Below are 24760 nucleotides of genomic sequence, written 5' to 3'. Positions count from 1 at the left end.
ATAGAATAGCAAAAACCTAGCAAGAATAGGTAGAAGACTGGTATATTCGTTCGAAGTGATGTAGATTTTTTTTGTGATAATTTTCAGACATACCATGAAATTTTCACTCACATTTTACATGTATAGAGATATATTTTACTCGTTGTCTATATGACATGTAAGAGAAGAAATCAAATAAAGCTTTTCTTGAAAGCATTATTAAATCACACCGAATATCTTGTCGAAAATGATTGAGAATCAAAACTCTCAAGTGTGCAGTGTGCTGGTGAATTTTGGTACCACCTAAAACTTGAGCATTATGAGTAACTGAAATGGAGAAGTGTGGGAAGCATAAGAATTACATGATCTAACAGTAAAAATAGGAAGTACAAGATGGTCATGAACTTTGCAAGGCCATAATCAAAATGAGTAAAGTATTGTGAAGGAGAAATTCATAGGATTAATGTGAACTTCGTTTTTCATGCTATTCAGACATGAAATCTGAATCAAAACAAGTCAGACTCAAACAAGTCAAACTCAGAGGAGTCAAGTTTAAAATCGTTCGGTCATTGAAACACCCACTTAAGAGCCAAATAAAACATCTAATTAGTAATTTCATGTATGTATACATTGCATAGAAGACTACATCCATACATGTAAAACCCATCCACCATACCATTTTCCTCACAAAAAGAAACACAAAACATATCTTCATACTAGTAGTTTGTTTGTCATCTATAAACCATTATAATCCTAAAAATACCCATATATCTAGCTAATATAGCTAAAAGAGAATTATCTGACGTACTCTAACGTCAATTATGTTAACTCTTTCGTACTCAAAACGATGAAATCAAGATTACCCACATCCGATTTTCTTCGAACAAACATCAAGCAATAGTCCTAGGAATAGCCTTGCATACTAATGGCTTCTTCATTTCAAGTGATAGTTTGAGGCATTCAGATAAATCAACTCCATTTTCACAAGATACCCATTTGAAATTTTGAAGTAATTGAGCAAGCCAGAGTTGAATAGTAGCCATTCCCATAGCTTTACCAGGGCATACCCTTCTTCCAGACCCAAATGGTGCTAACCTCAAATCCGAACCCATTATGTTAATATCCTCATTTTCGATAAACCTCTCTGGTTTGAACTCATTTGGTTCGGACCATATCTTATCGTCATGGGTTATCGCCCACATATTCACCATTGCTGTAGTACCTGCTGGAATGAAGTTGTTTCCGATATGGACATCGTGGATCGCTAAACGAGCCCACGAAAGAAGAGGCCCAGGAGGATGCATTCTAAGAGTTTCCTTTATAATTGATTGAAGATATGGAAGGTTAGGAAGGTCTGAATCTGAAACAGGACGATTCGTTCCGATTATGTTATCTATTTCAGATTGTGCTTTGGTCTGAATCTCTGGGTGGAGAACCATTCTTGCTAGAACCCATTCTAGTAAAATTGCTACTGTATCAGTTCCTCTAAAGATCATTTCCTGATTCAAACATTTACATCACAATGTTAGTAATCTAAATTAAAAAATAACAAAATTTATAAAACATGTTGACAAACAAATGTGAGAAAAAGTATATGGTCCGACTAGTCAGACTCATATTGTCAGCCAATTGTATTTTTACTGAATGACTTGAGTCAGATCTCAGAATATTTATTTTTTTGATGGACTCACGGTGTCCAATTCAACCTGAGTGGACAGAGAAATTCTAATTTCGTATCTACGTGAGTAAGACGAGTCAGATTCAGATAATGAAATAAAAATAATGTTTCGAATGTTAACTATAGAACTTACCCAAAGTACAGCAATCATATCAGATTGACTAAGTTTTTCTTCATTTTCCAAATCAAGCAAGACATCAACAAAATCTCCATTGATTTCATCACTCAAAACTCCATTAATCCTCCTCTCTCTGTGTTCCTCAATGATCTTCCCAACAAAAAAATTCACCTTTGATACCAACTTTCTGCATCTCTTTCTCACTCCTTGGAAATCCAACCAACCAAGAACAGGAAAGTGATCACTCCAATTGAAAATTCCAAGCAACTCATACCCTTCTCTCACTAACTCTTCAAGTTCATATCCATCTTCTTCACCACCATTACTACTACCATTTTCATAAAAATCATAACTTTTTCCAAACACACTCATCATCACATTATTGAGTGACCCAAAATGCAAAACCTTCTTAATTTCAATTTCTCCTTTCAATTCCATTGAATTCTTAATCTCGTTAACCATTTTCACTCCGATTTCACTTCGAAATGAACCAAAACTAGCAATTCTTTTAGGACAGAACAAATGGGTAGCTGAAATTCTTCTTAAATTTCTCCAATAATCACCAAATGGAGCAAAACCCATTGCTCTGTGAAATAAAAGTTCATAAGCTGATTCTTTAATAGGTCTATCAGCAAAAGATGAACTGTTTAAAATTTCTTTAGCAGTTTCTGGGTGACTAGAAATGATGAAACGGGTTAACCCAACTGAAAACGCCATTAATGGTACGGCTTTGAAGCTCTGTGAAAGCTTGGCGAGTACACGATGAGTTAATGAACCAGTGAAAGCAAAGAGAAGACCCAAAATGGGTAAACCAGATGGACCTGGAATGGCAGTTTTAGCTTGGGATTTTGATAGAGCCCAAGCTAATCCACCAGGTGTGAGCCAAAATCCAAAAACAGAGATGATTAGTAAAGAACAGAGGAAGATTTCAACAGTAACAGGAGGTGGTGGGTAAGCAGATTTGGGGATGAAGAAGAGAAATGGGTAGTATTCCGACGACATTCTGGTGAGTTTTCAAGTAATGGGTAAGCTTGGAAATGAAAGGGTTTTAGAAAAGAAACTAGTGGTATACTCTTCTAGGGTTTGGTTGTTTTCAGGGGAGGGAGAAGAAAAGGGTGTGAAATAAAGAGAGAGAGAGAGAGATGGTTGGAGAATGCAAAGTGTGAGAGAGTGGCTAAATAGGCGTTGTAGAGAGAGAAAATGAAGAGAGAGAGTCAGTTACAAACTTTTCATCTTACTCCAATAACGGTTTTAAGGAATGAAAAAGGAACAAATTTTAGGGATGGGTAAGTTATTAGTAATTTAGTGGTCTGTCAATTTTGGTGTGGGAAGGGTAGGGCCATTTAGGAGGACAACTTGGTTAACAAAGCCACAAAATTGACAAACTTCAAATTTGTGTTTTTTATTAATGTTGAATCGTATAATCGTAAATGTTCTTATAAAGAGTAATTCATAAAGTTTCAAAAAAAAAAAAAAAAAAGTAATTCATAAGGACTCAAATTTTAGTATACCGGGTCAGTACAAATTTCGAAAGTGTTCAGTTTTTTAATGTAAATTTGACATACACCCCCACTATTATGTGAATATTAGGACTACAACCTCACTTTTTGAAAATTTTTGATATACACTCCCACGTGGACGGAAACCGTCAACTCAAAGTTAAGTTGGGTGTGTTCGAAACACACGCGTCAACCATGACGATTTTACCCTTTTGTAGTTGTTAAAAGATTTTCAAAGATTTTGACATACACCCCCAATATTATATGAATTTTTGGACTACACCCCCATTTTTTGAAAAAACAAAATTCTCCAATTTGTCCTTCAACGGTCATCTTTTCCCTCTTGTCTTATAAACTTATTTATCTTAAACAAGCTAAAAGATCAAAGCGAAAGAACTATTTGAGATATCAAACTATAGAAAAGACGGGAGGTAGATGCACCATTTCTTGGTGATGGTTTTAATTGTTTGGTGGATTGTACTAGAATGGGTTTCATGAAAATTCTAATTAGAACAATTAAAAAAGTTAGGAATTAACTTACTGATGACTGACATACCTTTCTTTTTCTGCTATTGATGAAATACTCAACAAAAAAAAAACTTACTGATGACTGACATACCTTCCTTCTTCTACCATTGATGGTATTCTTTACAAGAAAACCAGAATGTTTAAATCACCAAAGAGGTTTCTGATGTTCGTGTCTTTAGAGAGAGAAACAGACAATCACGAAAGAGGTTTCAGTTTTCCTATCTCTAGAGAGAAGAAAGAACAATTTTCTGGGAGCAATGAGAAACGAAGAATTTGACATATAAGATAAATAAGTTCTTTCGCTTGATATCCCAAATAGTTCCTCCCATCTTTTCTGTAGTTTGATATCCCAAATAGAGTAGTTCTTTCGCTTTGATCTTTTAGCTTGTCTAAGATAAATAAGTTTATAAGACAAAAGGTAAAAGATGATCGTCGGAGGGCAAATTGGAAAATTTTGTTTTTTCAAAAAATGGGGGTGTATCCAAAAATTCATATAATAGTGGGGGTGTATGTCAAAATATGTCAACGACTACAAAAAAGTAAAATCGTCATGGTTGGCGCGTGTGTTTCGCACACACCCAACTTAACTCTGAATTGACGGTTTTCGTTCGGGTGGGGGTATATATCAAAAGTTTTCAAAAAGTGGGGGTGTAGTCCTAATATTCGTATAATAGTGGTGGGGTGGGGTGGGGGGGGGGGGGGGGGGGGGGGTATGTCAAATTCTCTCAAATGTTTTTTGTCCTCTTTTATACGAGTTCATTCTTAAAAGTTTGTTCAAAGATGTAAAGTTATTAAACGAGTTTTCACATAATGTTAGCTTATATTTGGTGTTGGCATCTAATTTTTAATTATTATGTTTAATTAAGTTTGTAATTTTTCTGATTTAAAGATTAAATCTTGTAATTCAACTAAAATTCAATCATCGATTGACTATCACTCTCAATTTTCGTCATATTTTTGTTTACTTGACCACTTGTGGTTGTGGCAAACTAGAAACCTCTTCAATACACTCAAAAGATCACAAACTATTGAGACATAATCTTACCCTTTAGATTTCTTTTTCCTTTTTCTTATTTATTGGCGTTAAGATTTGGGTTGTGTAACCTTATTGTTAGAAAAATATTCAATGAATTTAGAAATTAAATGGAAAATTATTCTATTCATTGTCTCTTCGTCGTATGAAATCGTCCTCCCTAAAACATTCAATTTTCCTAGTAGGCAAATTTTTTATTAGTGAAATTAGGTAGTTAGTTTTGATGTTAAAGGCCCGAGTCTTTTCCATTATTTTTTATGATATCCTTCAATTTTACTTGTCACTTCCATTAAATCTTTAGATCAACAGTTTCTATTTTCAAATACAAATTGGATTGTTAAAATGACACTTCAATGTGTTATTGGCTCTACGGAAACATAATTTTAAGGTAATTTTCATTTATATTATGCCCACTCTCCATATAATTTTGCAGAGGCCAAATATTGCTACAACATAATTTTAAGGTAATTTTCGTTTATTACTTTTCATTATTTCACGCAGTTTTCTTTTGTTATAACCAAATAGTTATATCTTAGGCAGTTTTTATGTATATCTCGCAATCCTAATTTAAAATATTTTGGACCAAAGCACTAACTAGTGGATCGTGGATATATTTTTGCACCTAAAGAAAGTTCTAATATGTCATTTAGAATATGGTCATGAGTCCAAGACAATTACAAAAATATTTGCATCAAGTATGAGTCATCATTATATTATATGACTCGATAAGGGCAATGGTGAAGGTCTAAAGGCTAAGCGAACAATACAAATTGCATTGTTAAAACTCTAGATGAAAAGTTTTTATTTTCAAAAACAAATTGCATTGTTAAAATGGCACTTCGACATGGCATTCGCTCGTTAGCAGTTGGTTGCCCAAGTGGTCAAATATGTTGACATTCTAAAATCCTGGAGGTCCCCAGTTCGATTCTCAGCGGACGTGGTTTCCATAGTTTATTGAACTTGGGTTATTGAGATATAAATAATGTTGTTGGACTTTAGGTCATAGTTTAGTTGGGCTATAGGTCCGTTTTATGTAAGAGATTGAATTTGACAGTTTCGTGCTTATCACATCTTTGATGTTTCAATGCCAATGTAATGACTGTCGTAGATCGTAGTCAATTTCTCAAAAAAAACGTGTCATTCGCTCTATGGATACATAGTTTTAAGGTAATTTTCATTTATATTACGTCCACTCTCCACACAATCCTGTAGACGGCAAATGATACTCAATATAATTTGTTAGTAGTTTTTTACTTTTTTACATTTACATGGCTTACGAGTATCCATGAATCTACAACATATTACGACAATAGACTTTACGGAGACAATAGACTTTACCGACATATCAAAACAGATTTTTGGTATATCTGACAATCATAATTTAAAATACTTTTTTACCAAAGCACTAAATAATGGATCTGGAATAAATTTTTCTATATAAAGAAAGTTCTATCATGTCATTACACACTCAAAAAAATCTATAACTTAGTCCAATAAGGCCATTTAGAATATGATCACCAGTCTAAGACGATTACAAGAAAGATATTTTGATTCAAGTATGAGTCATTATATTATCTTACTCGATAAGGGCAACTGTGAAGGTCTACAGGCTAAGCGAACAATAAGGCTACACAATCCGTCTCTTCAGACTTCCACTTGAACCGCAAGTAAGAGAAATAAGAATTTCTCTCTCCACGTGACTGGACATGTGAGAAGAAAGAGAAACAAGAGTTCTTCTCACATACGATTCAAGTGGGAGTTCGTGCAGTGAAGTTTACGTATTTCCTAAGCGAAATAGTTATGGGTTGGTGCACTGACATGCTTCCCGGTACGCAACACGAGATGGCTGGGGCTGCCGACTCAGTCACACACTAATCCTCCGTCCGTCTAGTTAGTTGCCTTGCCTCTGCGTCCATTTATTAGGGTTGGCTCAGACCTCTGCCCCGCCCAGCCGCATTTCGGCGTTGACTTTAATATTCCTCAATAGGTTAGCTGCCATTGGATTAGGACCCTACCTACCTACTCAAATTTTAGTCCCCACCACCTACCATCTTGCCTTTTGTAGCAAAACGCCTAGAATACTCTCTTGTTTGGGTAAGGGGGTGGCCCTCTCATTAAACCGGGTTCTAGGCGGGCTCAACCCTAAACCTTATTCTTTGTGTATTAGTATTCTCTTGCGCGACCGATCGAGATGTGTGGATAATAAAATTCACGTCTATATATATATATTGTATAGTTTTTTTAGTAGAGTACCATAGACGTTATCAAAGACATTAACACATTTTTATTTATCTATTTGTCATTCAAAATTTTGGTTTCATCTCATTCATTTGTGTACTTATAAGGAATAAATCATGTAAGACTCACTGCTTTACTACAACAAATCAAAATTATTATGCGTATCAATACGAATCATATTTTTCCATCAACTACTCTAACTTTAGAACAATTTAATTTTTTAATGTCTTTTCACACATGTAGGAGAGACTTAATATCCATTATTTATTTGTCCTTATAAAGTAAGAAGAAAAAAAGAGAGGATAAAAACATGTAACTTTGCAAGGGCTTTTATTTAGAATTTTATTATAGAGATTATCACTTAACAATTAAGTAATGCAACCTTGTCTGTTCAAATTGATTTCTTTTTTCTAATTTTAGGGAGCTATAAGGTAACCTAGCTAGTATATTTATCACATACCATATCTCAATTCCATTTTTAACTTGCCTTTTACATAATCATAAATGTCATGGAGTTATCTATAACTAGCTACTACATTTATCAATGCAAGAAAAACCAAAGACGTGTTCAATAAATAAAAAGATATACGCTTATGTTCACATATACTTCACTAACTGTAAGTCTTAGAAATTCCGAAATATAAGAAATTTATAATGTTTGTTGGGTACATACACGGTTGAATTAGCTGATCTCTCCTCTCGAATTTTCCGACAAGAACTTTACAGTCCAGTATCTCTAGTACGTACTCTAAGATGTATGATGTCAATGTCCAACAATTTATAAGCTAATAGTATATTTTTTAAAATCCTTAAGCCATGGATTCTAGAACCTTGATCTAACCAATAATTGATGCAACTAATCTAGTACACATTTGTGTTTTTATCCTCCAAGCAATTGGAATTAAGTAACAAAATAGTAGTTAATATCCAAACTATGTTTATACTCATTATGTCGTTTAAATCAAGAATTATGGGCATAATTGATCCAAAATTTATTAAGAAACTCCCAATTTAGGAATTGAGTAGCAATTGACTTCAAGTATTTAATTTATATGGTTTTATACTAAAGATACAGTGGAAGATGAACATGATAAATGTGTGGTTCCCTCAATTAAAGAAGGTTTAGGTGAAAATAGGAAGAGATCTAGTTCATAAATGAAACTAGGTAGGAGCAACTTGAAGACAATTGAAAATGCCAAAGTACATTTACTTTTTTTTTTTTGATGAAATAAAGTACATTTACTTAGATAATGACTTTCAACTACTCAAGTTATTCAAAAACATACATTGTGAGTTGTGGTATTATTCATCAAAATCCCATGTATCATGCAATGGCAATTGCAATTGTATTCATCATATTCATCTATTTTTTTTGGTAAGTTCATATTCATCTATTAGTGGGTTTGATGGAGGAAAAGAATTCTCAAATCCCCTTACAAAACCTCACATCTACAAGATCTTTTTTAAAAAGTTTAATAGTACAAATAATTGACCGATTGATTGTTTTTCTTACATGTAGTTCTAAGTGAAGATAATATGTACATAACTACACATAATAGAAATAAGGTTTACAAATCGTCACAACGGAAAATAGAAAATAACAATGTGTCGTCTGAAAAATTATAAGAAAAATTAGAGATGTTCATAAGCTTCGAAATTAAGAAACAATACCGTCTATATTTCATCGAATTTTGGGGTCTCTCAAGTAGATAGTTACGCAGAGTACCCAAAACTGCATTTTTTTTTTTCCGAATCTTCTCTTGTTGCCTCAAAGTATATTCTAATATTTTCTCCCTTTAAACTTTTCTTAATTGATTATTTAATTTCTCTTTAAGTTTATAATCCTACCCTTTCTCTTTATTTCCTGTGGGTAGGTTGGAGGGAAACTGTTTGGGGGTTGAGGAGTTGTAGTGAAAAAATCCCTACTATAACTTTATGAGATTTGTCTTTCAAAAAACTATATGAGATTAAGGGGGATGCCTGTAGAATTTCAAAGTAACGGACTCAATGAAAATTCTATAGACACCCCCCACTGTGCTATAGGCGCTTTAACACCTAAATATTTGTGGGGTTAACTGTTAATGTTGAAAAAGAAAAATGCTCCTTTAACAATAATGGGGCCGTCTATAAAACTTCTCAAGGGAAATTTACCGGTGAAAGTAAGGTATTCGGTGGTACTCGGTAGAATCAAATACAACTGAAGAAGACGATGAAAATTTGCATAGATGGGTTTGGAAGACAGCAAAGAATTAGTGATATCCCCAATCTATAAGTCTGACTAGCCCATCGTCTATAATTCGTTTATAATGCTAGATAGAATCCACAACTACTTCAAAATAGTTCAACCAACTCGAACCAATACAAAATTGGAGCATGTAACCCTAATTATACCAACAGAACATTAGTGTAAGTACATGCTTGAATTTAGTATCATGGCATGGACAATGTATTATGTAGAATATTAGCTAGAAGTGGCATTATCCAAAGAATATTCTCACCCTTCCTAAACATGATACCAACCATATATTATGAATTTATGATATACTACTTTTTTTTTTATGTGATGCTTGAGTTTTTCCGTAGTCCAAAAGGACAATGTTTTTTTAGTTCAAAACTTCTTTGTAATTCTCCTTCATTATTAAACTTTGGAGTAAAATTAGCTAACAAACAAAGACAACATTAATTTCCTTTGTTTCTTTTCAAAGTCATTCACAAAAGACAACTGATTTTATCTGAGTCAACACTAATCTATATTTAAAAAAGATTTTTTTTTTAATATTTCAGAAAGTATAAGAAAACAAGTGATAGTTTATTTGAAGGGTTTGGCCTCACTTCCGAAGTTAGTATGAGCTTCTTTTTCTTCTATTTAATTAATTTAATTAATATTGCGCGTACCAAAGTAATGGGGGAGTTATTTCAACAAAAAAAAAAAAAAGTAATGGGGGAGTTATTGGATATAATTGATTATTGGGAGATTTTAAAAGGCCTCCCCGTTTTTGTTAAAAGGCCTCCCCATGGTTTCGTTGACTTAGTAAAAAACCTTTGACTTAGCTTGGTTAAAGGGCCCCCTCTTTGAATGGGTGAAAAAAAACCCCTTTAAAGGTGTATTTCACCCACATCATTTGACCACGCCACATCATCATCTTCTCCGGCAGGGTCGCCGGCCGGCCAAACTTCCGGCCGGCGACCTTCAAAATTATTATTATTTTTTTTATTCTCTCTCTCTCTCTCAAAACAAAATTTTGAATCTGCTCTCTTTCTCTCTCTAGATCTGTAGAGAGAGAGAGAGTTAAAAAAAAAAAAAAAAATTTGTTTTGAGAGAGAGAGAAAAAAAAAAAAAATTTTTGAATGTCGCCGGCCGGAAGTTTGACCGGCCGGCGACCCTGCCGGAGAAGATGATGATGTGGCGTGGTCAACATGACCGGTCTTGGGTTAAGTTTGACCTAACGGCGTTAACTTTGCCGTTAGGTCAAATATTGATGAAGGAGGTGCTCTTTTGTAGAGAGGGCCCTATAACCAAATGGGTTATAATGAGGGGCGCTTTTAGCGGGGAGGCCTTTTAACAAAAACGGGGGGGGGGGGGGGGGGGGGGGCTTTTAAAATTTCCCTTGATTATTAATTAGATTTCTGTTCTTTCTTGATTAAACAGTCATTTGTTATTAATTATTTTGTGTAAATCTTTGAAAGTCATTTGCTCAATAAACTTTCCCGTAGTGCAAAACAATACGTTTGTACGAGAAAAATATCTCAGAGAATATAAAATGATATAATGTTCTACGCTTGTGTGTGTGTGTATATATATATATATATATATATATATATATATATATATATATATATATTAGAGAAAATGATTTTACTAAAACATAAAAAAGTAGTTGATTGTCCTAGTTGACTTCCTAACTCATTATATTGGAATAAAATGCAAGATAATCCAAAGTGAGATACTCAATGAATGGGTCTAAGGACATGTAATGATCTTTTTTGGTGTCTTAGATGCCCCAATTCCCACCCATGAATGAAATGAAACTAGAAAAGCCTTCCCCAGATGCTCTTATATTCCAAAAAGAAGAAATCAAGCCCAAGAATATATGAACCACAACTCAATCCTTTTGGGTCCCACTACAAATAGAGATTTTGCACCCCATTCCATTTCACATGATTCCATGTGAGAACATACTATATTATACCTAGATCCAATGGCTACATTTCAACAAAAAAAAAAAAAAGATCCAATGGCTACAATGACAGGATTATCCAACCTTTGTAGTCCATGTGATATATTATTAGTGTGATGCTCATTTTTGTGGTATATAAATAGGTTAATTCTAATTCGACCCAAATATATGTTTGATTAGAGAATTTGTCCTCCATATTTGTCTATCGTTTTTATATGGTCTTCAAAATTTATTTTTCGTCCGGTAACTTCAACTCCTCTTTCCTTCATCAAAAAAAAACTTAAACTCTCCTCTTTCAACAGAAAAAAAAACTTAAATTCCTACTTTTTCTCTTTCCGTTATGAACCTCACTTAGTTACTCTCTATAGTTTCGTTTCTTCTAGCCTATCTTTGGCAAACAATCGGTAGTCAACTGATGGACCATATCCTTAAAAGTCTTCATCAGTGTTCTTATCTCCTGCCACCACCTCTACCACATCACCCACCACTACCACCATCTTCCACCAGCATCACCACTACCATCAGTTGAAATTGATCAAAGAATATAGAGTTAATTCCTATATGGCCCCCTACTTTGTGACCAGCTTCCTTTATGGCCCCCAAATTTCTGTAAATTCAAATATGGCCCCCTATTTTCATGGAAATGTCATAACTACCCTTCACATTAATATATTTTCAAAATAAAATTAAAAACAACAACCTAAATTCCACCTCACTTCCCTCTCCACCACTCATCTCTCTCCACGTCACCTCTCTCCAACTCACCTCTCTCTCTCTCTCCAAGTCAGCACTCAAACTTAAAAAAAAAAAAAAAAATTTTTTTTTTTCACTCACCTCTCTCTCTCCAATCAGCACTCTCATGAAGGTCGCCGGCCGGAAAATTTTCCGGCCGGCGACCTTCAAACTTAAAAAAAAAAAAAAAATTTTTTCACTCACCTCTCTCTCTCTCCAATCAGCACTCTCATGAAGGTCGCCGGCCGGAAATTTTCCGGCCGGCGACCTTCATACTTAAAAAAAAAAAAAAAAAAAAAATTTTTTTTTTCACTAATCTCTCTCTCTCTCTAAAAATTCCGGCGAAGGGGGTTTCCCTTCGCCGGAATATGGTCTGTTGAAGAACAGACCAGATCTGGTCTGTTCTTCAACAGAACAAACCAGGTCTGTTGAAGAACAGACCAAATCGGTCTGTTCTTCAACAGACCGAACTGGTCTGTTCTTCAACAGACCAGATTCCGGCGAAGGGAAACCCCCTTCGCCGGAATGTTGAGAGAGAGAGAGAGATTAGTGAAAAAAAAAAAAATTTTTTTTTTTTTTTTTTAAGTATGAAGGTCGCCGGCCGGAAAATTTTCCGGCCGGCGACCTTCATGAGAGTGCTGATTGGAGAGAGAGAGAGAGAGGTGAGTGAAAAAAAAAAATTTTTTTTTAATTTTGAGTGCTGACTTGGAGAGAGAGAGAGAGAGGTGAGTTGGAGAGAGGTGACGTGGAGAGAGATGAGTGGTGGAGAGGGAAGTGAGGTGGAATTTAGGTTTTTGTTTTTAATTTTATTTTGAAAATATATTAATGTGAAGGGTAGGTATGACATTTCCATGAAAATAGGGGGCCATATTTGAATTTACAGAAATTTGGGGGCCATAAAGGAAGCTGGTCACAAAGTAGGGGGCCATATAGGAATTAACTCAAGAATATAAGACTCTATTTATAGAGTTACAATACTACTAGTTTCTAACTTTACTAGTTTCTAATATTTTACTAGTTTCTTAATAGTTTATACTAATATATTTACTAGTTCCTAAATCTTACTAGTTTCTAATATTTGATATTTCCTAATATCTATTATATGTGATATCTTAATATATAGAAAGATATTTCAACACTCCCCCTCAAGTTGGTGCATAGATATCGCACATGTCCAACTTGTCTATCATTTTCGAAAATATTCGACTTGAAACTGCTTTGGTAAGAACATCAGCCAACTGATCTTCAGATCGGACCTTTGGTAACTCTACAATGTTGTCTTCCAACTTTTCTTTAATAAAACATCGATCCACCTCAACATGCTTTGTGCGGTCGTGTTGGACTGGATTGTGAGCAATATCACATGCTGCTTTATTGTCACAATATAATTGAATTGGTCTTTCAGAAGGATATCCTAAATCATCCAACAGGAGTCTTAACCATAACGCTTCACATATGCCATCAGTCATTCCTCTAACAGACTCTGCACTTGAACGTGCAACAACATTCTGTTTTTTACTTCTCCATGTAACAAGATTTCCACCAACAAAGGTAAAATATCCTGCAGTTGATCGCCTACCATTTACTTCACCGGCCCAATCTGCATCAGTATATACATCAATAGTTCGACAACTCGAATTTTTAGTAAACAAAATACCTTTTCCAGGAGCCGCCTTCAAATATCTCAAAATGCGTAAAACAGCATTCATGTGTTTTTCACCGGGATTGTGCATAAATTGACTAACAATACTTAACGCATATGCAAGATCTGGTCTCGTGTGCGCCAAGTACATCAACCTTCCAACCAGTCGTTGATATCTTCCTTTATCAACCGGTATCTGATTAGGCTCCACTGACAACTTTAATCCTTCTTCGACAGGTGTATCAATCGGCTCACACGCTGACATACCCACCTCATGTAACAAATCTAAAGTATACTTTCTTTGGGATAAGAAAATTCCATTACTAGATCGAGATACTTCAATTCCAAGAAAGTATTTCAATGGACCAAGGTCTTTCATCTCAAACTCTTTAGATAAGTAATTCTGTAAAGCCTTTCGTTCTTCAGGATCATCCCCAGTAACCACCATGTCATCAACATATACAATAAGTGCTGTGAGTTTTCCTTTATGCCTTTTTGTAAATAAGGTATGGTCAGAATTGCTTTGGTGATAATCGAATTCCTTCATAGCCTTTGTAAACCTTCCAAACCACGCTCTTGGTGATTGTTTTAATCCATACAATGACTTTTTCAATCTACATACCTTCTGGCTATGTATTTGTGGTATCTTGCATCCCGGTGGAAGGTCCATATAGACTTCTTCTAATAGTTCCCCATGCAAAAAAGCATTCTTTACATCAAATTGTTGTAGTGGCCAATCTAAATTTGCTGCTAACGATAACAAGACGCGAACAGTGTTGATTTTTGCAACTGGAGCGAATGTCTCTGTGTAATCGACTCCATAAGTTTGAGTGTAGCCTTTTGCCACTAGTCTCGCTTTGTAACGTTCAATTGTACCATCTGCTTTATACTTCACTGAATAAATCCACCGACATCCCACTGGTTTTTTATCTTCTGGACGATCAACTAGATCCCAAGTGTCATTCTTTTGTAAGGATTTCATCTCCTCATTCATAGCTGCTTTCCATTTTGAATCAGATAAGGCTTCCTGTACATTGTTAGGAATATATACAGTAGATAATTGATTTACAAACGACTTATTTGATTCTGACAACCGATGATCTGACACATACTGACTCATAGGATATTTGACTCTACTAGTCAGCTCAGGTTCATATGTCGGTTTAGGAATACCTCTGGTTTCACGCGACGGTAATATTTTCCTAGGTGGTTCGGAAGGTGCTTCAGGAACATCCTCGACAACTGATTGGTTTGGTGTATTACTAACCCTTGGTTCAACGGCTTCAGTTGGAGGTGAATCCACAATTTGTTCAACGATTTCATTAACACTTTCTTCCATTACCGATTCAGGTGTTGGTAATTCTGGAATTTCAATTTCAGCTCTACTTATTTCTTCAGGAATCAAATTTACTTCAATATTAGACCCAATTTTGTTATCTTCTACATGATTATCCGTTTCTTCATAATCAAGAGTCAGAACTTCCTGCTTAGTTTTCTCCCCCTGAAGTTCAGACTCAGGTGAAAAATACTTAGAATCTTCATGAAAAATAACATCCGATGTAACAAACATTCGTTTAGTTGGAGGATGATAACATCTGTACCCTTTCTGATTTGCACCGTACCCTACAAATACACATCTTAATGCCCTTGGAGTTAATTTTGTACGTTGGTGCTCATGAAGATGAACAAATGCTACACACCCAAAGACACGGGGAGGTAAATTTGAAACTGTCGGAGAAGTTGTAGCATCCGATAGAGCTTGAAAAGGAGTCTTAAAATCAATAGTACTAGATGGTACTCTATTAATTAAATAGGTTGCAGCAAGAAGTGCTTCTCCCCAATAAGATAATGGCATATGTGCTTCGATCAACATAGCCCTGATAACTTCTAACAAGTGACGATTCTTTCTTTCAGCGACCCCATTTTGTTGAGGGGTATTTGGGCAAGTAGTTTGATGAACAATACCATGAGAAACCAAATAAGTTTGAAGTTCATGATCCATATACTCTCCTCCGTTGTCACTACGAAGTATCTGAACATTTGCGTTGTACTGAGTACTAAACTGTTTATGAACCTTCTGAAACAATAACTTTACCTCACTTTTAGATTTCATCAAACACACCCAAGTCATCCTAGTACAATCATCAATAAAGGTAACAAACCACCGAGCCCCACCCAAAGTAGGAACCTTAGATGGACCCCAGACATCAGAATGTAAGATCATAAAAGGAGTTGGACTTTTATTTAAATTTAACGGAAACGATGCACGATGACTTTTTGCAAGTGCACAAACATCACATTGAAAACTTGAAACATCGCATTTAATAAATAGCGATGGAAATAACTTCTTAAGGTAACCAAAGGAGGCATGCCCCAGACGGCGATGCCATAACCATATTTCATCTTTATTTTTTATTTCAGAATTGTTCACTACTAATGCCTGACGCAATTTATTAGAGCTTTCAGATACTAAATCCAAGTAATACAACTTTCCTCGCCTAACACCATAACCAATTGTTTGCCTTGTCCGGATGTCCTTAAAGACACAAAATTCAGGCCAAAAGATGACAACACAAAATAGAGTGGTGGTTATTTGAGACACTGATAATAAATTATGATCTAAAGATGGGACAACCAAAACAGAGTCTAAGTTCAATGTGTTCGTTAGAGTTATAGGTCCTTCCCCTACAACAGGGGCTGAGGTGCCATTGGCAGTAGAGACATATTTATGTGAAGATTCGTTTATGGTTGAGACCTGTCTAGAATCAAAGTCATATGATCTGTAGCACCAGAATCAATTATCCAAGTACTATTCGAAAATTGTGTAGACATATTTAAAGTCTTGCCTACATTACCTGTAGTGGCTATTGTCGATGAAGCTTGCTTAACAGTTGGATCTACAAGGGTCTTCTTAGAGTTTTTCTTTCGATTATGATCCCACCATTCTGGATAGCCTAATAGTTCATAACAATGACTTTTGGTATGACCAATTTTGTTGCAGTGTGTACACTTATAAGTAATTTTGTCAGATTGACCAACAACTTTAGCAAAATTTGAATTTGCCTTATTGAGAGTCATTATTGCGGAAGCATCAGTTGCCCTTCACTTTAGCTAAACCAAAAAACAAGATGAAGATGAAAGGCTCTTCTCTTTCAATCAATATAAATTCCCAAACACAAATTTAAGACTTTTGGCTCTGGTACCAAGTTGAAATTGATCAAAGAAATTGTTTTATTCCTTGATGATTACAAAAGAAATATAAGACTCTATTTATAGAGTTACAATACTACTAGTTTCTAACTTTACTAGTTTCTAATATTTTACTAGTTTCTTAATAGTTTATACTAATATATTTACTAGTTCCTAAATCTTACTAGTTTCTAATATTTGATATTTCCTAATATCTATTATATGTGATATCGTAATATATAGAAAGATATTTCAACACCATCTTCCACCATCACCACTGCCATGATCCACAATGAGCAACTACTTCACCACTATCCCTTTAGTGTTTTCTCATTTGGCCTCTCTCTTTATCTTCGAGAAAAAGTATTTGAATATCTCACAGAAGAGGTGTAAGAATAACTCCACATGGGAGAAGGGTGAACAAGTAACTAAGAATATAATGTTTAAGTTCTCTCCACTCATTGCCAATTAGTTGTAAGTTGGATGAACACAAACTTAACATGGTATCAAAGCTAGGCTACACGTGATAGGTTAAAAAAGCCACTAATGTTCTATGTAACCCGGAAAAAAAAGAACGTGTTGGACTAGAAAAACAACATGTGGGCGTGTGTGAATAATCACTCATTTACCATTAATTTTGAGTTAGATGCTCACACACTTAATAGGAGGGATTCAATTCTTAAACGAAGATATTTGATTGAAAGAGAAAAACATATCAAGTAAATAAGTGAAAGATAAAAAGGGGAAGGGAAAACTAATGCGAAAAGTTAAAATTAAATTTGGGGAGCTATTGTGAAATGTTGAATAAATATGGACACAAATGACAAATAACATCAACCATGATACTAGCATAGCCCCCATAGTCATTTTCTTATGGCCTTTTTTTTTTTTTTTTGTTGAAACAATTTTCTTATGGCCTTAAGATGAACAAATAACTGGACAGAGTATACTATTATGGGTATTATCTACTGTTTATTATTTAAATAATGTTCAGATACATCAAAGTTTATTTTCATTTCTAAATCTTGGGGAGAAAGTTATTAGAATCTGGGGGTACAAAAAGCACACACATACACTAATAATTACAGGCTCAATTGGTCACTTGTTTCTCTTTGTTTCAGATTCCATGGTGGTGGGGTTTTTGACTCTATAAATCCAGTCTATGAAAAGACAAAAACTTTTCACCAAGGCAAGGCAACCCAAAGAGAGAGATAGAGAGAGCAGTTGAAGGTCTTTATAATAATAAGGAGGTATTTGCTTATCATGAGTCATTCATTTCATGCCTTGAACTTTTCCTTTTTGCTAGTACTTTGATCAATACCCACTACCCAGAGTTCTCTTTGTTTTGATTAATGGTTTTGAGTCCTTTTTTGTGATTTATTGGTTCAAAACAGCAATGGGTAAGAATGATTTCATGGGTTCTTCAGGAAGTGTGAAAGTTCCTCTTCTGAAACACAAAGAGCATAAGGTGAGTTTTTAGTAACCCATTTCATACCTTTATACTATAATTTGATGATTTTGTTATGATTGTTGAATAGTTCATGTTGCATTTTTTTCTTTCTGTTTTTGAATATGTTTTTATCAACATTTGGGTTCATTCAGAACATAATTTTGAAGATTGGCTTCTGTTTTTTAGGTTTGTTTTGGTTTCAAATTACCCCCAGTAGGATATAGAATATTAATGTTAGGTGAATGGATTTGTTAATACTCAAAGTTAGATATGGATTGTTTGTTCTGATGCTAGAGATTCAAGAAATAATGTCTGGGTTTGCTTGTTTCTATTTGATTTTAATAGTGGCAACAATTAGGAATTTTTTATGACTAGTTTCCTTCTAATATTTGTCAAATCTTCATAATCTAGGTCTAGCTCTTTAATTTATATATCAAACATCTACTCTTATTTTATGGTTTCCATCTCTTACTAGATGAGTTTAGAGAGCCAAATTTGTTAAGGTAACAGCTGAAAAACCATTTGCTGTGTTCTTTTAGGCAGAAAACAGGAGTAATGGCGAGCAATCGTCAACTACTCCTTCGTCCGACCTTGAACATGGAGATGCAGTTCAGGTGCTTGTGATTCTGCTCCTACTTTCTATTTTTATCTTACTTCATTATTTTTATTCGAATTTTTGACGTTTGATTTATACTGATGAATTTTGGTTTCACTAATTCAGGCTGATAATGTTCGGTTTAGCAGAGTTATTCTACTGGTAAGTTCCATAATTCTTTGAGTTTGCTTCTTAAAATGTAGCAGTTAACCTATGTATTTATTAATTTTGTAATATCTTGCTGCGTGCAGGCAAAACCCGACGCTGGGAAACTAGTTCTTGCTACTATCGCTCTTTTGGTAGCTTCTACAAGCAATATTTTGATTGTAAGTAGTTCTTGGCGTTTTTCTCAAAATCATATTATAGAACACCAACCTAGCACCTAATTATAAACCATTGTTTTCAATCCCATATCATTAAAGTTGTTTTATCTGTAAGCGATCATGTTTGGATTAACTTTAAGTTTATGAATTCCGAAAATTAGAAAGATGGATGTTCATATAGCATCATGGAATGTGAGCCTTATGTAATTTGGTTTCGACGTAGAAGGTGCTGTATTTTTACTAAGGTGGTTGTGATTTTCTCTTGCAGCCAAAATTTGGTGGAGCTATAATAGATATTGTATCTGGAGATATCAGTACTCCTGAAAAGCAGTCGGAAGCTCTGAATGCCGTAAAGAACACCATCTTGAATATTGTTCTCATTGTTGTACTTGGGTATGAAGAGTTCTGTCTTATTTCATTCTTTTGCTTGAGTCTGTTTTTCGAATTTCGTCCCCATCTCCTATCAGTCCATCTTATTGCCACAACTAAGTTGAGTACTTTATTAATCTCATAACTGACTCCACACTCTTATAAGCGCGGGCACACCCACACGCGCACACACACACATATTCGCTTATTTGTACTAATGGTAAGATCTTAAGACGGTGATTAACTTTGACTTCTTTTTAGATCGGTTTGCACAGCACTTCGGGCATGGTTGTTTTCTTCAGCTAGTGAAAGGGTCGTTGCTCGACTCAGAAAGAATTTATTCAGTCACCTCATTAACCAAGTGAGTCCTATTATCCGTTGTTGAAAGTCTTATAACAGACAACTTTATACATGTAAATCCATCATACTACGATGTTTCATACTTCTCCAATATGCTGGTAAAACTGGTTTAAATTCAATTTGATCCATTTGTTTTTAAAATATGGGAAACAATTTAGACAGTGTCGAATGCTAGAGGACCACCATATTTTTCCCTTTTTTTTTTCTTTAAATGCTTTCTGTAGAACCACTATGATAAAGCTTTAGCTAACTCAATTTTTCATTGGGTTCCATATCGATACCGGTTCACATGATAAACTCTCGAATTGAGATATCAGGAAATAGCATTTTACGACGTGACCAGAACTGGAGAGCTCCTAAGTAGGCTATCTGAAGATACCCAGATCATAAAAAATGCTGCAACTACAAACCTTTCTGAGGCCCTTCGAAATGTTTCCACTGCATCAATTGGTCTTGGCTTCATGTTTTCGACATCATGGAAGTTAACATGTAAGTTTTCAGTGCCAAGCAGAAATTAGATCTGACTTGAATGAAGAAACTACGTATTAACTTATCATATTTTGTTCTTGTTTAGTGCTAGCTCTGGTTGTTGTTCCTGTTATTTCAGTCGCCGTTCGTCAGTTTGGGCGTTACCTTCGTGAACTTTCTCACAAGACTCAAGCTGCAGCTGCAGTGGCTGCCTCAATTGCCGAGGTTTAATACTCACTTCTGAATATTACACTCATTTCCTGAAAATAAATCTTGAAAACAAGTATATTATTATCGGATATCTTCCTCATATCAGGTTGTCATGGCTTGCACAATTTTGATTGCTAGCAACTATTTAATATTAGCATTTTCGCACGGATAATATTTTTTCCTAAGAGAGTATGAAATTTGGATGTTTAGGAATCTTTTGGTGCTATACGAACAGTTAGATCTTTTGCTCAAGAGGATCATGAGGTTTCACGTTACTCAGAGAAGGTGGATGAGACCTTGCAACTTGGACTCAGACAAGCTGTAAGTTGCTAGTTCTCGCTCGTGAAAACTCTTAACCATCATTTTCAGCTGTGCTACTAATTTGAGTGCAAACTAGAAAGAAGGCTTCTTACCTTTCAACTCTCCTTGGTTTTTGTTGCAGAAAGTAGTTGGGCTCTTTTCTGGAGGACTAAATGCCGCCTCCACACTATCAGTAGTAATAGTTGTGATTTATGGTGCGAACTTGACAATTACCGGTTCCATGACCGCTGGTGCTCTTACATCTTTCATTCTTTACAGCCTCACTGGTACTTTTTTCTCCTTATACATATGAATGTTCCAGCTTCTTCTTTGTGTGTAATTTAAGGATTCAACTAAATATTTTTGTGGTAAATGAATGTTATTAATTATGCTCACTTATTCCCAACAACAGTTGGATCCGCAGTTTCTGCTCTGTCAGGGTTATATTCTGCTGCAATGAAGGCAACCGGAGCAAGTAGGAGGGTATTTCAGCTCCTAGATCGTGTCTCATCTATGTCAAAATCGGGAAACAGCTGTCCTTTTGGGTTAGTTGATGGAATATTTTCCCTCTGTTTTGGTTTATCCGGCAACTGTTTTTACATCTCACAGCTGTTTCAGTCATTGATGATTCCCACCAACATGATCTTTGTTCAGTCAAATCTTAGTTTGGCGATTTTAATAGACATCCATGTATTCTTACTGTTAATGATACCGAAACTAGTTCTAATCAAGTTTGTTGTTTGGTGATAGAGATCAAGATGGAGAGGTGGAAATAGATGATGTCTGGTTCGCATATCCGTCTCGCCCCAATCATATGGTACTTAAGGTAGTAATATCTCTATGGTTACCAAATCTAGTTACTTAGAACAGAGTAGAAATATTGTGAGTCTTAACAAGTAGTGGTTAGAACTTGGAAATACTTATATATGTAGTTCAAGTATCCTATTCGGGTAGAAGGACATCGTGCCTGTAATTTGCGGCTATGATATATTATTTTATACTCATAGACGTCTGATTCATAAATGTGTTTGACTCTTTTGGTTTAGTCTTTCTATACTACTAAAAATCTAAAATCATAAACTTTGGTTACTGCATCTATACTTGAAGCACAATCGTAAGCACTACATGTTTCTTGATTCTTCGGCTGAATCCACTACTATATGAGTTGCAGGGAATTACACTAAAGCTAACTCCTGGGTCAAAAGTTGCGCTAGTTGGTCCAAGTGGTGGTGGAAAAGTAGGATTTCTCTCTTCCCTATTTGATTCATTGTGTTGCTTTCAACATCATAGATACGTAAAACTTATAAACGTAAAGCAAATCCATATTGATGATCATGCTTATTTCTTCGGCTGCAGACCACAGTAGCGAACTTAATCGAGAGGTTTTATGATCCTCTCAAAGGAAAGATTTTGGTGAATGGGGTCCCCTTGGTAGAAATTTCACACAAGCATCTCCACAGAAAGGTAGTTGTAAATCTAGTTCTTTTTACGACGTCTTGGTATGACATTTATATAACTTTCCGTTTTTAACTGTCAAGTACTTGTTATATTTGTGTAAATAAAAATAATATGAAAACTTGATTGTTATAATGACTCATTGACTATCATAGCTGAGGCTTCCACCCCTTGTATGTGCACAGGGGTGTCAGCGAGAGTGTAACAGTATTCTTTCTCTTTCCACGCGTAAAAATACTACGAGGCCACTTCCGCACTCACAAATCCGATGTACACCATATTGGAATGACAATTGTACCTACTTTGATTTGGCAAAACTTAGGTATCCCTCTTGGATGGTGTCCAGATTGGATTTATGTGCATGGGAGTGTCATCGTAATATTTGTCTTTCTACAGGAGAAATACTACGATGATACTCCCACACACATAAATCCAATCTGGACACCATTAGGAGTGACAAATAGACCTATTTTGATTTTGCACAAATTAGGTGTCACTCTTGTACGGTGTCCACATTGAATTTATGAGTAGGAGTGTAACCGTAGTATTTCTCTCTTCCCACGACACCTCATTTCGATGTGAACTGTTTTAGTGATCATTACAGTCTCTCGGCCACAACAAAGCTTTATTTTCTCTTCATTTAAACATTGGTTAAGGGAACTGTTCTTTCAACTAGTATTAATCGAAAATCATGGAGAGCTAAGGATGTTTGCTAGTAAAACATCTGCATTTTTTCGGAGTTATAGAAGTTAATTTCTGCTCTAAACAACATACTATTCGATTTCTTTTTGGGGTATCGCAGATAAGTATAGTAAGTCAAGAGCCAGTTCTTTTCAATTGCTCCATAGAGGAAAACATAGCTTATGGATTAGAAGGCAAAGCCAGCATCACTGACATAGAAAATGCAGCTGTAAGGGTTCTCTCTACCTCGTAGTCACTACTCTCGCTTATATCTTAATGTCTTTTTATACGTATTAATGCCGGGTATTTGCAGAAAATGGCTAATGCTCACGAATTCATAACAAAATTTCCGGAAAAATATCAAACCTTTGTTGGAGAACGTGGGTTGAGACTATCAGGAGGACAGAAACAGAGGATAGCAATTGCAAGAGCACTGCTAATGAACCCAAGAATTCTCCTTTTAGATGAAGCCACAAGCGCTCTTGATGCCGAGAGTGAATACTTAGTTCAGGTAAGATTTAATGTACAATCTTTATTCCTTCTTGATGGAACGGGGAATAACTACTTCCTTTCTAGTTATAACGGAGTTCAATTTTCTAATACGACCCACGTTTTGACGGTGTGGTTCATTCATCTGCACATCTGCACTAGAAATATAGTTTAGAAAAGAATCGAATGGGGAAGTATATTGCCCTCGAACCAGATGGCCGAAATTGTCAGATTGCTAGCTATATAGTATTTGGATACAAGTCAGATATCTGGTTCGGCCACAATAGTGTTGTCATGGAATAGTAATTAGTTTCATGAACTTGCTTAACCGAATCTATCGTGGTTCTGTAGGATGCATTGGATTCTCTAATGAAAGGGAGGACGGTTCTTGTTATAGCCCACAGACTTTCAACTGTTAAAAGTGCAGACACTGTTGCAGTTGTATCTGAAGGTCAGATAGTTGAACGTGGTACCCACGATGAACTTCTTAGCAGGGACGGCATCTATACTGCGCTCGTAAGGAGGCAACTCCAAGCACCGAGAACCGAAGTCTGACTCCAATCTTTTGAAACACGTTAAGCAATCAGAATCGATCACGAAGAAAGTCTTTGTGTTTCTTCTTTTCCATTTTTGCCCATTAGAAGGGTAAGTTTCTACACATTGAGACTGTTTGGAGAACACATACTATAAATGAGGATGTAATTGAAATGTATCCTTGATGAGCAACTTCGAAATTAAGGTTAAAGTATACAAAATTTCTTGCCCAAACTCAACTTTAACAGCATTGAGCTCCCCATACACCAAATGGTTTTTGAGGTAAACTCTTTTGCAAGCTTCTGCGATCTGGAAACTACCCGACACCACCCTATTACTGACCGCAGCAGTCTAGCACTGACCTATTTAGAAATGGGGTGTGCTGACCCATGGACTGTGGTGCCCATGCCACACCTTTTGGAACAACTCGGCTTATTGTTTCGTTTCCTCAAACGGAAGAAACTTGACGCTGGACGACCCATTGTGAAGCCTAGATCTACTTTTATATTCTTTTTCTTCAGTGATGATAAAGCTTGACTGCCACTTTGAAGTTAAAGAGGCATACATTCATTTTCGCTACAGCTGCATTTCTACATCTATATAACAAATGACACGATTTTGTCTCACACTATCTCTCTTCAAACTGGTTAAAATTTCCATATCACACGATTTTTTTTCTCCTTTTCATCTTCTCTTTGAACAACCCAATAAA

At 35.5% G+C, this 24760-nt stretch overlaps 2 protein-coding genes across 4 annotated transcripts; one reads left to right on the top strand and one right to left on the bottom strand.

Moving 5' to 3' along the window:
* Positions 1-561: 561 nt before the first annotated feature.
* On the bottom strand, positions 562-3090 carry LOC147563296 (cytochrome P450 78A5-like). Its single transcript, XM_086636208.1, has 2 exons — positions 1791-3090; positions 562-1478 (listed from the first exon to the last, which is right to left on the bottom strand). Exons 1-2 carry the CDS (start codon positions 2775-2777, stop codon positions 870-872), a joined length of 1596 nt encoding a protein of 531 aa, XP_086492334.1. The 5' UTR covers positions 2778-3090; the 3' UTR covers positions 562-869.
* Positions 3091-17543: 14453 nt separating this feature from the next.
* On the top strand, positions 17544-24282 carry ABCB27 (transporter associated with antigen processing protein 2). 3 transcript variants are annotated; one of them, XM_086636172.1, is made up of 19 exons: positions 17544-17772; positions 17936-18064; positions 18209-18282; positions 18804-18878; positions 18986-19021; positions 19111-19185; positions 19451-19575; positions 19813-19912; positions 20229-20400; positions 20486-20604; positions 20800-20910; positions 21032-21176; positions 21302-21434; positions 21640-21715; positions 22061-22126; positions 22246-22353; positions 23147-23254; positions 23339-23536; positions 23866-24282. In XM_086636172.1, exons 3-19 carry the CDS (start codon positions 18211-18213, stop codon positions 24067-24069), a joined length of 1923 nt encoding a protein of 640 aa, XP_086492298.1. In that variant the 5' UTR covers positions 17544-17772; positions 17936-18064; positions 18209-18210; the 3' UTR covers positions 24070-24282. The 3 variants fall into 3 exon arrangements, with proteins under 3 accessions (XP_086492298.1, XP_086492304.1, XP_086492311.1); XM_086636178.1 differs by lacking the exon at positions 17544-17772 and having other exon boundaries at positions 17807-18064; XM_086636185.1 differs by lacking the exons at positions 17544-17772; positions 17936-18064 and having other exon boundaries at positions 18078-18282.
* The last annotated feature ends 478 nt before the right edge of the window (positions 24283-24760 follow it).

This window comes from Eschscholzia californica, unplaced genomic scaffold, assembly GCF_041429995.1.
Source record: "Eschscholzia californica isolate CP2 unplaced genomic scaffold, dmEscCali1.0.p SCAF_1, whole genome shotgun sequence".
NCBI classification, from domain to species: Eukaryota; Viridiplantae; Streptophyta; class Magnoliopsida; order Ranunculales; family Papaveraceae; genus Eschscholzia; species Eschscholzia californica.
Note: the sequence above shows the minus strand (reverse complement) of the source record. Positions and strands in the feature narration are given on the sequence as shown.